The sequence below is a fragment of the Candoia aspera genome, chromosome 11 (genome assembly GCF_035149785.1).
Source record: "Candoia aspera isolate rCanAsp1 chromosome 11, rCanAsp1.hap2, whole genome shotgun sequence".
In the NCBI taxonomy this organism is placed as follows: domain Eukaryota; kingdom Metazoa; phylum Chordata; class Lepidosauria; order Squamata; family Boidae; genus Candoia; species Candoia aspera.
Window position 1 is genome coordinate 24,084,897 of NC_086163.1, and position 12,511 is coordinate 24,097,407.

Consider the following 12,511-nt stretch of genomic DNA (forward strand, 5'->3'; position numbering starts at 1 on the left):
AGATGCTAAACAAGATGGCCGTTGCTTGATTTGTGCAAGCCTGGTCAACTGTGATTTACGCAGTCGGTAAATGGTGGCGTAGTGTGACGCGTGACCCCAGGCACCGCGTGGGTTTCACCAAGGCTCAGCCCTTCTGTTTGTCTTCTCTGCTGCAGGCTTGTCTTCTCCCGGCTTGTCCTCTGCGCTCAAGTGCAGCTTTTGTGGCTACGTGGCCAACTGCTTGGCCAGCCTCCAGCAGCACGGGGCTCTGCACAGCACTGCAGCGACGGCTCTGCCCAACTCAGAGCCCAAAGCTGCCCAGCAGAGCCAGCCAGAGGCCCCTGCCAAATCACCTTTACAAGGAGCAAAGGGGTCCCCTGCAGAGGAAGCGGGAAATGGTTCTCCTTCACACGAAAAAAGTCCCTCTCCTGCCTGGGTGGATGGGGCACCCCCCGTGCGAATCAAGGAAGAACCCTTAGATGAGGGGGAAAACCCTCAGGGAGTGCCCCAAGAGGAGACGGCTCCTGGACCTGAGGCTGAGCCAGATGCGTCCCCCGGGGTTCCCTCGCCACACAGCCTGCACCCCGTGAAGGTGAAGTCTGAGATCGCCAGTCCCACGCCAGGATCCAGCCCGGTGCCCGGCGAGCTTGGTTCCAGCGCTCCCGGAGGCCCTGTCTTTCTACCACAGTACGTGTTCGGCCACGAAGCCGCCGTGATGCCTCAGGCCTCGGAGATCCTGGCCAAGATGTCCGAGCTGGTTCACAGCCGCCTAAAGCAAGGCCACGGTGGGGTGCCGCCCGCCCTCTTCCCAGGCACCCCGGTGCCCAAAGGCGCGACCTGCTTCGAGTGCGAGATCACCTTCAACAACATCAACAACTATTACGTCCACAAGCGTCTTTACTGCTCCAGCCGCCACCTCGCCGAGGAAGGGCCCGCCGGCCCCCGCAAAGCCAAGCTGGCTCCCGCCGCCGCACCCAAAGGCCTGAGCCCTGCCGGGCCACGTCTGTCACCCCCGCCACCCGGAGAGAGCCACACAGCGCAGGAGGAGGAGCCCGAGGGGAACGCCACCCCTCCCGCCCTGGAGGTCAAGCAAGAGGTCAAAGCGGAGGAGGGGGCAGCCAAAGCCAGCCCTTCCCCCGAGGCAGATGGAGCCGGGCGCATCAGTGAGGGGAGCCAAAGCCCAGGGGCCAGCTCTGTGGAGGAGCCGGAGGACGACCCCAGCCGGACCGTCTGCGAAGCCTGCAACATCCACTTCAGCCGCCACGAGACCTACATGGTGCACAAGCGGTACTACTGCGCCTCCCGCCACGACCCGCCCCTGCGCCGGACCAGCGCGGCCAGCAGGCTGCCCTTCCTCCCGCAGCCGATCCGCACGCGCAAGCGCCGCAAGCTGTACGAGATCCACGGCGCCAGCAGCCAGGCGGGGGCTGCCCCGGAGGCCCCACGACCCGAGGCGCCCCTGGTGGTCCCCGCGCTCATCTCCATGGTCAGGGCTGCCCCGTCCCCCAGCTCCAGCCCAGATGCCGAGGGCCCCATCGACCTCAGCAAGAAGCCGCGCCTGCGCAGCGGGGGCTGCGTGCTCCCGGCCTCCCTGCCCCCCCTGGCGGACTACCACGAGTGCACAGCCTGCCGGATCAGCTTCCACAGCCTCGACAGCTACCTGGCCCACAAGAAGTACTATTGCCCAGCCACGCCCTTGCAGCCGAGCACCGTGGAGCAGCTGCAGAAGACCAAGGGCACCGTCCCGGCGCATCTGCAGCCTCGGGAAGGCCCAGAGGGCCTGGCTGAGGAGCCCGAGGGGGCTCCCGTCAAGACGGAGAAGGCCGCGCCTTCCTCGAGCCCTGGGGCAGCGCCCGCCAGCTTCCCTGGGGCGGATCCACTCCAGCAGCGCTACCTGGAGGGCAAAGCCCAGCAGCTCCAAGGTGCAAAGGTGCCCCTGGCCGTGTGCCCTTACTGCCCAATCAATGGCACTGTGAAGGGGGACTTGGTAGAGCACTTCCGTAACGCCCATGGACTGTTCATGGCCAAAACAGTGGCGGGGGCCACGTTGATCGAGGCCACCCGGACGCTGGCCGACGGCAGCCTGCTTCCCCCGCTGCCAGCCGCCTCCCCGCCACAGCCCGCCCCCCAACTGCCCAAGGACAGCTTCAATGGGAAAGAGGCTCCTGCCCCCCCCACGTCCAACGGGAGCCCTCGCCCCACGGCTTCTCCCCAGCCCCTCCTGCCCCTCTCCCCCTCTGTCCCCTTGCCCCTGTCGCCCCTGCCCGAGGCGCTCCCCAGCGCCCTCCCTCCTGGCTACACGGACAAAGCTGCACAGGCCCCTCCGGGCAAAGGGCTCCCCGCCCCCATCGCCAACGGCAGCCACCGGTATTGCCGCCTTTGCAACATCAAGTTCAGCAGCCTGTCCACCTTCATCGCCCACAAGAAGTACTACTGCTCATCGCATGCCGCCGAGCACATCAAGTAGCGCGCCAGCCCTGCCCCTCGTGCCCAGGCAGTGTTGGCCTTCTGGGAAGATGGGCCTCGTGGCATCCGAGGGAGCTGCCACCCGAAGTGCCCTCTGCCCTCAGGTCTGGGACCAGGGAGGGTTTGGGCTTGCCCTGGGAGTGCACCTGGAGGACGGGGTCTTCCGTAGCAGAGCCTGAGAGAGAGGGAGACGAAGACCCAGGGGGCCTGCAGGGACCCTGCCTCGGCTGAAGCCCAGAGCCCCAGTAGGCAGGCCCAGGGACCACCCTCTTATGCCCAGCACAAGGAGGGTGCCCCCTTCTCCCTGTCCTCAAGGCCAGCTTGTTCAGGGTCAGCTGAGGTAGGACCTGGTAGGGATGAACCGCAGCTGAGCAGCAGCAGAGCCCGAATGCGATGGGCTTTTTCAATTCCTCCGACCCCTCAGTCCCCAGTTCTGGCGATTTCGCTATCGGCCAACTGCCACAGCGGTGACCCAAGAGAAGTCACGAGTCGCAGAATCTGGGTCTCGGATCTGGCACGCACGTGTTTCCCTTGCTCTGGGCCAGGTCTTCGTTTGGGTGGCAGATACGCCTCGGTGTGCCTGGCATGCCCCCAAATGCCCAGGCCGCCACGCCCCAAGATCAGTGGGCCAGACCCTGAGCATTGCCAGGGGCTCAGTGTGTCTTAGAGCAGAAGGAGGGAGCACAAGGCGGCCCCTGGAGGATTGGGGGCTCTGATGCTGAGGATGAGGGGCAGCCATCCAGGTTCACGGGTAGAATCACTGGGTGCTTTGCACCAGTGGTCCGATGTCTGAATCCCTATAATTTCAATTCTTTTCTGAAACACATACTTAAAAAAGAACAGAAACTGTGAAATCAGTCTGATGGTGCAAAGTCCTCTTGTTTTTTGGGGGGGAGGGGGGAGGAGACCACCTGCTGTCCATCCATCCATCCATCCGTTTTTGTCTCCTTTCCCTGGATTCCTTTTTGGTTCCGGACGTCCCTCCTTCAGTTGGGACCGGCCCCTGTTCGGCTTGCCCCAGGCCCTTCCCTTCGAGAAACTACATAAAATTGAGGAGGGGGGAGAGCCAGTGGGCTGTTCCTGGGGATGAACTCCCAGTTATCCCCAGAGCAAGAGGAGAAGTACGGCCCTTTAGTAGTTGGGAGTGGGGGGCGGGCCTGCCCCCTGTGTATGCTCAGAGACCTTGATTCTTGGCCTGCCTTGCCCTTTTTCTAAAGCACAACCCCCTCCCACTTTTCAGGGAGGTGAGAGGTCATGCACCCCTCCTCCTGGAGCTTGCAAGGGGCAGAGGCTTTTCCAGGCCCCTCCTTGCAGATCCCAGCGGTGAACGATGCCTCCCCACTGGCGGCCTTCTGTGACGCTTCCCGCCAACTGGAGGCACAAACCAGCCTTCCCTACAGAAAAACTCAGCCCCAGTTTGCCTTCTGCTTCTCTGGGCTATGTGGGCTTTCTGAGGCGTGGTGCAGCTGCTGCGGCTTCCTGGCCTAGCAGAAGACCCTTCGGGGTCCGTGCCCAGCACCCTTCCCAAGCATTTGAAACTGGCACTTGCTGCTGCCACCCGCGGGTGGCACCCTGAAGGTCAAGTGGGTTCTCAGGCATCCTGCAAGCAGGTGGCTGGCAGCTTGTCTTGTGGAGGGCTGGGGCGCCTCCCCACTGATGGGAGCGAGCAGGCGAGCGGTCCTCGGCAGAGTTAGACGAGTTGGACGGGGCCGCTCTCCTTCCTTCCCTTTCCCCATCGTCGTCCGGTGGCTTTGTGTGGAATTGATGTGGACTGTAAGTGAAATGCAGGAAAGACAGCACTGAATGCGGAGGGGAAACCCCTCTGCTTGGGAACTGTGTGTATAAGCCTGTACATAAATAAATGTTCACTAAACCTGCGCCTCGGACTCGTGTTTGCACGGACTCACGTGGGGGGCCGAGGAAAATTAGGGGCCACGGTCCAGGGATTGCAATCCTGGGGCTGGATGAACAGGTTGAGCCTAGCTGGGCAGATCCTTCTCCACCCTCTCGCCCCGCCCTACCCCTTGCAATGCGTTCCCCTTAACGGAGCATCTCCTGCAAAAGGGGATATCTTGATGACGCCAATTCAAGTGGTGCAAAAATCCCTGCAGGATATTCTGTTTCCTGAACCACCAATCAGGCAAACGAGTCAGGGAAGAAACCAGCGGGGAAAGAAGGCAGCTCAGATCCTGTTCAAGACGTCTGGCTGGTAGCAACGGCGCCTGCAGGTTGCGATTCTGGCCGCTTGGCGTCACCAAAGCCCTGCTGTTCATCTCAGGCTGGAGTGGGTGGGCGCTCGGATGGGCTCAAGCAGGCACCCTTTGACCCAGGAGCTGTTCCGATCAGGGGATTTCTCGGTTCTGAGAAATCCATCTTTGAGCCGGAGTTTGATCCCGGAACCTCTGAATTTGGGGACGCACGTCTCTGAAACAAGACCTAGGCAGGTGCTGGGCATTTTCCTGTCCCAGCGAGAGCTCTTTAATTAGGGATTCTGTTCGGGGCTTAGACTTAAAAAGTGATGTCCTAGATCTAGTGTTGGGAAGGAGTTCCTGCATTCCCTGAATCCGCTGGTCCAAAGGAGAGGGATCAAGTCTGCACACCGCTGGCTGGTCTCGGGGCGTCCAGGAAGCAGAGAGGAAGACAGACAAGATGCTGATGACTCAGAAAACGTTTCCCTCGCAAGGGGATCCCTGGAGGGAGAAGAAATGGCCCTCAAGAGGCACTTCGGAGATCGCGAGCGGGGCCAGTTTGGGTGGCTTCAAAAGGGGCCCGCCTGGAAGTCCTTCAAGCCAAGTGAGAGGCACAGTTCAAAAACAGCACTTGAAGACAGAGGAAGGAGGGGTAGCTGAGTCAGGCAGAGCAACGTGGGCAGGAGTGTTGTATGGCACAAAGACGACATGTTAACCCATTCAGCCATCCTGCAGCTCCTCCACTTTGAAATCCTCTCTGGATTTTGCCCATGATGTCAGGGAATCTTTTAATAGCCTTTTTTTTAATAGCACTGTTATTTAAATCTTGTTTCCAAATCCATACCCCAAAGATGAGCTGTCTAAACCAACATGAGGTACCGTCATCTTTTAAAGGAGCAGCATGTAGACGGTATTGTGATCTGCCTGCGACTCACAGATCTGAGACTTGCAACTGGTATTTTGGGCAAAGCAGAGAGAGAACCCGAGTGCCCCTCCAGGCTGACCTGAGAACTTAAGGTAGCTATTGGCTATTGCAAAGTGGTGGGAATTAGCTGTGATGCTGCTCTGTCGCACAGAATATTCCTCCTCTTTGTTGGGGGGGGGGTCAGCATAGAGGATGCCCCCACCCTTTTCATCTGCCCCATCCGGGCCATCACTGGAGCATTTTTTCTGCCTGAGGTGGGTAAAAACAGCCCCTGCTTCAGATGGTGGCCTTACTACCTCCACTCATCCAGATTCTTGTTCTCGCATGCTAAATACTTGGTTGTAGGTTTATTTTAGAACAGTTGATTCTCTGAGGAGGTTTCCCCAGATCAGAGAGGAAGACCCCCTTATTCCACACCTGCCCTCCCCGCTTCCTACTAGGACCATAGTCTCTGTGGTCCTAGTCTCTGTGGGAATCCCAGCTGGGGGCAACACGCCTTCAAAGTCAATCGGAGGGATCACTGGCACGGCAGGGTATGTTTCTGCCTCCTGCTTGTGAGCACCCCAGAGGCTTCTAAGCTGGCTGTTGTGAGAAACGCTACGCTGGGCTAAGGTCGGCCTTCCCCCAATCCAGCAGGGCTAGTCTTACATTCAGGGGGATGCTGACACCTCAGGACCATGCTGAAGATCACAGCAGGGGAAGCACTAAATGGTTCTCACTGACTTCATCCCTCTGCGCCAGAGCCAAAGGGTTCTTCTCCATCCCTCCAAAGAAAAGGGTAGGAGGAGTCCCAGGCTGGACCCCCCATTGTCTGGCAGCCAGCCCTACTCCTGAGAAAAAGCATGCCGCTTGGGGCCAGGAAGGTGGTAGAGCAGCACCACCATTCTGAAGATACCCAGTCGTTCTTGGCACAGCATCACCTCGCTCTCTCTGCTAAGCTGAATTTCCCATGCTTGACCCACAGGATGACTGCAGGTAAGGTAGGATTCAGTCAGGCAGGAATGAGGTCAGCTTGGTTTTCTGTGATGGGTAACTGGTGTAAAACACTGGTCTTTTGCACGGCTGGGTACTATGGCCACATTCTGGGTCTTGTGAATAATTCTTTTACTGACTCACCTTTCCGCTCCGTTGCATCTGGGGGTGTTCACTGACTTCTTTCACTGTGCTTTAGGCAGAAGAGAATTGGCCAAGGGACCAGTCTTCCTACATCAGGTCCCTCGGCTGATCCAAATTCACACGGCGGCCTTTTCTGCCATCACTCCGCACTGCAGTCTGGGGGACTGGGAGCCCTGTGGCTAATGGCTTTGATCACTTCCAAAATGCTTTATTAGAGCTGATAGTTACTCATTAGCTGTCCTGGAAAGTGGCAGTGTTTTGATGTGGGCCGGGCCTCCTGATGCTCCGTGATACACTCTCAGCAGCTTCCCTTCTGCTCTTCCAGTTGGCTGGCCAGCCCAGGGTCTCTTGACTGGCACGGTGAGCCAGGGCTGTCTGGCGGGTGGCTGACAGCAGCGAAAAAGAGCACTGCTGCCAGGAGCTGGGGAGAAGGCAGGGGCAGCGCATGTGGCAGCTGGAAACTGGCCCAGCTGTGCCTGCAAGAATGGAGCTTGGTCCAACCCCTGACAAGAGGCTTGCAGGGGAGTTGGGGGCGTGCAGGGCACTTGGCTGGCAATCACTTTGCACTCACGGTTGGGCATTTTAATGATTTGCTTTGTCGTTTGACTAAATGAACATAAAATATCACTATATTGGCGGGGAGGATGCCCAAATGCACCTCTGGTTTTGCCATCATAGTATTTCACAGGGATGGATAACATTTTGGATTCTATCTCCAAAAAGGGTGGGAGGGGAGGATGTTTGTGAGGGGTTTGTTGAGGGAATCTAAGCTCAGAAGCTGTGCTGGTTGGGGAATTCTGGGAGTTGAAGTCCACGCATCTTAAAGTCGCCACGGTTGAGAAACACTGAGCTAGAGAACCACTAGTTCACTGTTCCAGATGTAAAGCAATGCTGCATGGGTAGAAATAATCCAAGGAAATTAAAGATGGGTAGAGATTTCTCAGGAGTGCGATAAACATTATGAAGGTCCTTTCAGGAGTTTTCTAATGTGTGTTAGAAATGGGGATAAGCACAGGCCTCCGTTGTGAAGGCTGGAATCTCGGGATATGGATCAATCTTTTTTATGGTCATAGTGCAGCAGAGTGGGAAATGCACTGCTGCACTTTTGGGATGTGCCAGGCCGGGGAAGGCTGGGGAGCCACATGCAAGGCCCTGCAGCTACTTCTGGGGTCTGCAGGCATGACTGTCTCATTGCTCCCCACAAGGCATTTTGGCTATGGGAGGCTCAAAACTGGGATGTTCCTCATTGTGTGTTTTACCCTCTCCAATTCTGGGCCAAGCTGGCTCCCAAAATGGGCTGAATTCCACAGCCTGGACAGACGATGCCAATGATACGGTCCGCAAATATCTGACCTTCGGAATACCTTTTTCTGCTGCGTCATCTCGCAGTTTCCAAGACCATGCATCGCCAAACTTACATTTGCAGCCAAACAGACATTATTCTTCTGATTTAAAAAGGGAAGATTGCAGAATGGGATGTTGTGTTTACGCAACATGCCCGCAGAGAAACAAATTCCAAGGCTGTCCTGAGTTAGCTTTGCCATCCGTACGGAGTAATTTGCAGGGTCTGACATTTCTGGAGAAAATAAGACTTTAAGTTTGGAGAGCTGTGCTGGAAGATACACGATGCCCCTTGGCCAAATTGAAACGGCATAAGCCCCCAGAGGAGGAGGTGGGCGGGCGGGTGCTGGCTAGAATGAGTCATTTTGTTGGAAGATTGAATCAGAGATTTCTTTTTATACATTAGCGGCTTGAAAGAGTCCGCCAATCCAGATTGGAAATTAGGGATTCTTTTTTTAGCGAGGTTTTCAATGTCATGGCTTCTTCCTTGAAGGACAGTTAATCACAAATAAGAGTAATAGTAATATTTTAAATAGCAGTCAGTTTGTGGGCGTTACAGACCACAGACCAATCTGTAAGGAAGCACAACCTTTTTATTATTTTATTTTATTTTTTTAATGTTGTGGTTCTGGGAGAGTAACCTAGCACCCCCTGGACCGAGAATCAGCCCAGGGCGGGAAAGATTGCTCTTTGCTTTCCATCTTTAAGAGCTGCTGCCAATTCAGAGCCCTCAAAGGACAAGAGTGTCCGATTTTATCCTGGGAAGTCCCACCCTTTGCATGGTATTAAGCCAGAGTGTCTCCAGCCAACGACCTGTGAGCCCAAAAGCCAGCAGTTTGGAGAGGGGATTGTAAATGGGAGAATGGAAAAAGACTACTGTGGATGTGATTTCAACTCACTGGAGGCATCCTGCTGTGCTTTGGCTCCCAGGCTGCTGGTCCCGCCCGAAACAAGGATCTGAGTAAAAGCCCTTTGCAAGAGCCCTCAACTCCCCCTCCTCCCTGCTATAAGGAGAAGGGGAAGGGCTCTCTCTGCTTTAGCATCCTTCACCATTCCAGCTCTGGGGGATGCCCAAGTAAGATCCTAGAGACCCTGCACTCTGGCACGCCCCAGCATTCCCGGCCATGGCAAAACAGGATCTACTTCTAACTCCTTAAGGACATCAGGAGAGTCTCTTCCTAAGGCTTAGCCAGCATCTCTTTCCTTGGGGTTCCGTCCACTGAGGCCCCTCCTGTGCTTGGTCCAACCGACAAGCCCCTCCGTCTCTTCTGCCCAACTCTGATGCTCATCCACACATCTCCCCTCCTTCGCTTCTCCACGGGCCCAGCTCTTTCAACCACGGGGGATCTGATTTCCACTTCCTTCTCCAGGCTGGTTGGTCTTCCCTGGCAGGTGTTCAGAAGCAAAATACTTCCATCTGGGAAGCCTCCCGTCGGCAACGGTGAGTTCCAGGTGGACGCCAGCCATGATGTGGAAGGGTTGGCTAAATCAAACAGATGTGAACTTGAAGTGGGTAGGCTTCCAGGCACAAATATAGGCTGTATCACTAAACAATTTATTCAGTCAATATCAGGAAACTGCTTTTTATTAAAAGAGCGTTGGCAGGCCACAAAGGAGTCTCCAACCAGCAGAACCAAATGAACCAAATTAATTAACTTCTTTTTCCCTAAGATTCTTTTTCTCATGAACTCTCATGAAGGGAGTTTTTGTTGCTGTAATGGGTGGAGTTTTTTCCCCACCATATGTTAGATAACTTTTAAAATGTTTCAAGGAAACACTCCTTTGCAGTATTTGCAGTAATGGCAAATTATAAATCCTTTTCACAGGAGATTGCCCAAACGTGTGTGTGTGTGTACTTTTCCTGAAGATCATAAAATGGAATTATAAAAGTACCGGGAATTGAATTCTGAAACAAAAAGGTAGATAGCCATTTCTGCAAAGGAAATTAATATCTCTGCAAGACAGTTTGAATGGTAAGTCAAAAGTTGCTGCTTTCAGCCTGGTTTAGAGCCTCCCCCCCTTCCCATTTATTTGCCAACATTCCAAGTGGGGCATCCATTTCAACAGGCAGTTCCATGGAAAATGCAGTACTTGGATTAAACGCAGTGGGTGATTCTGACCAGATTTTCACATCACATGTTACGTTGACCCAGTAGCTCCACCTTTTTTGGCAATGGAATGAATGCTGATCATTCCCAAACCTCTGGCCATGTGTCCATTTCCCAAATTTTCTGGCACAAGGCTGTGAGGGTTGTGGGTGGTACAGGGCTCAGCAATTCTGCGAGGATGGCATCAACACCTGGGCCTTGTTGTTTGGCAGTTGGCTCATTGCCCACACGACTTCTTCAAAATAGCCTGCTCTTAATAAAATCCGCAGGGCAACCTCTGTGCAGCTCCAAACGGCTTTGTTCCTTCTCTTTATTGATAGTTTCTGACATTCAGCCTCCAAAACACCCACTGACACTTATTGTGTGCAAACTTGGAGGAGACCATTGTTGCTGGAGATAATTCAGCCCATTAGTTTTGTCCTGTCTGGGGTTTTTCCCCCTCCTAACCTTGTTCTTTTGAGAGCCCTGACATGCTTTCTTTTCAACCAACATTTGTAGAACGCACTTGGCTGTTCCTACATTTCCCTTCTGGATTTTCTGCAGAAGGCTCCAGAGTGAGGCACAAATATATTCTTCATCTTCTGCAGAAGGTGGCTGCTGTCCACCAACCTGGAACTGATCATTCTAGACAAATTCAAGAGCTAAATAAGTCTTCCACTTTGAGAAATAGTGAATCTCTGAATGTCAGGTGCTTAAAATGGGTAACCACAAATATCTACATGCCCGGCTACTGGATTTCTCCTTAAAGGTGGAGCAAATATGGTGGACATTTGCAAGGAAGCTGGGGCAAAGAAAGGCCTTTTTCACATCATGTATCATTGGCTTGTGGAGTTCACTGCCACAAGATGCACAGGTGGCCACTGGCTTAAATGGCTTTAAAAATGAATGACTCCAGGAACTCAAAAGAGAGATAAGATTGGTCTATATGGAATCTCCATGCTTACTAGTTTTCCTCTTAGTAACGGGTCTTGGAGGACAACTAGGGGTGGATGCAATTGAGGTGCAGTCTTTAGACCCTGTGCTACTGGATTCCCTGAGGAATTTGGTTAGCCAATCCAAACAAACCATGTTGTCATTAGCTACTACGTGGAGCTGTAAATTTAACTAATACTTTGTATGTCCTTTGTAATCTGTGTTATGAGGTCATCCCCTAAAATAATTTATGAGAAAGAAAGGACCTATTGAAATAAGTTGGCCTTATTTCTGAGTAGGCACCCTTAGTAGTGGATTTCTGTCACCCTTCCTTCAGTCTGATGCCCTCAGACATACTGGACCTCAAATCTTGTCCTGGAGTCTTTTCAATACTTCCTAGGAGGGAAATCCAGCATTGGATACATAGTTTAGCTTGGAATGGACACTGTTGGTTCATCTTGCCCAGCGCTGATGAGTTGCAGGTAGCAAAGAGACTTCCTTGCTCCTGAGCTGCTCTTGAGCTGCTCAGGGAGATGATTAGGCTTCTGTGCTTACAGCCAATGTGGTCTAGCGTGTCTTGCTGTTCCTCTCCTCTAGACTCTTGTTCAGAGGAATGTGGAGAGAAAATCCCAGGCTGAAGACACTTCCCAACAAGGCAATGCTCTTGGATGGTTTCAGAGGTGCACAATCTGAGACACCCCAAACCTTGGATCTGGCCCCTCAACTTTCCAGAATATAACCACAAGTATGCCCAGGAACCAAATGCAGCCACCAGCCTGAAGAAGGTGGTGGGCTTCCAGTTAGATCCACCTGTGTCCTGATTTCCAGCAGAAGCAACCCTCTGTGGGGCTACCAGGCACCCCCCGTGCTACAGTTGTTTCAGCCCAGTTTTGCCTCTTCCCTTGTGCATTTGGCCTCTTTCTTCTATGGGGAGACAGGGGGTGCCTGTCTTCTGGCCAGCAGCTCCCCTTTGCTCAGCTCTGATCTTAATCTGCAGCCTTCCCCTCCCCACGTTGGCCATTTCAGCGTTTGCAGCCGCTCTGGCTGCACACCTAGCAGGCGGACGCAGTGCTGCTAATTCAGCACTTGAATGGCCTCCAAAGGCTTTGCCGTTTCATTCTTCCCAGCTGTGGCTTTCGCCCTGCTGCGTAAAAACCATTCCAGAGATGGCTCAGGTCCCAGCTGGGTTTCTATCAGGCCCCCAAAACAACGCTTTAAAAAGCAATTTATGGAATTGCCATTGATGAGACAATTTATCCCATCCATGTGTTGGCCGGGGGAGGGGCGGAGCTGAAAGCCAGCTGCAGCAGAGGGGGTCAGCCAAAGGTTATTTGGGGAGGGGGAGAGAGAATTTGCAGGTGACGTGGGCTTCTGGTGTGGCACCTGGCTCCCATTCCTTGGCATCTTTAAAAAAATTTTTTTATTAAGAACATTATTCACTTTCAACATATATAGTTACAATACATAAAAAACAT

General features: G+C 53.9%; 2 protein-coding genes across 3 annotated transcripts in view; one reads left to right on the forward strand and one right to left on the reverse strand.

Moving 5' to 3' along the window:
- The window catches only part of ZFPM1 (zinc finger protein, FOG family member 1), a 76,613-nt gene extending 72,558 nt beyond the window's left edge, over positions 1-4,055 (forward strand). For both annotated transcript variants that reach the window (XM_063313047.1, XM_063313046.1), the window contains one exon: positions 156-4,055. In XM_063313047.1, the coding sequence (XP_063169117.1) occupies positions 156-2,446 (2,291 nt within the window). In that variant the 3' untranslated portion in view covers positions 2,447-4,055. The remainder of the gene's footprint in view (positions 1-155) is intronic.
- Positions 1-12,511, reverse strand: part of PIEZO1 (piezo type mechanosensitive ion channel component 1 (Er blood group)) — a 362,810-nt gene that overhangs the window by 146,320 nt on the left and 203,979 nt on the right.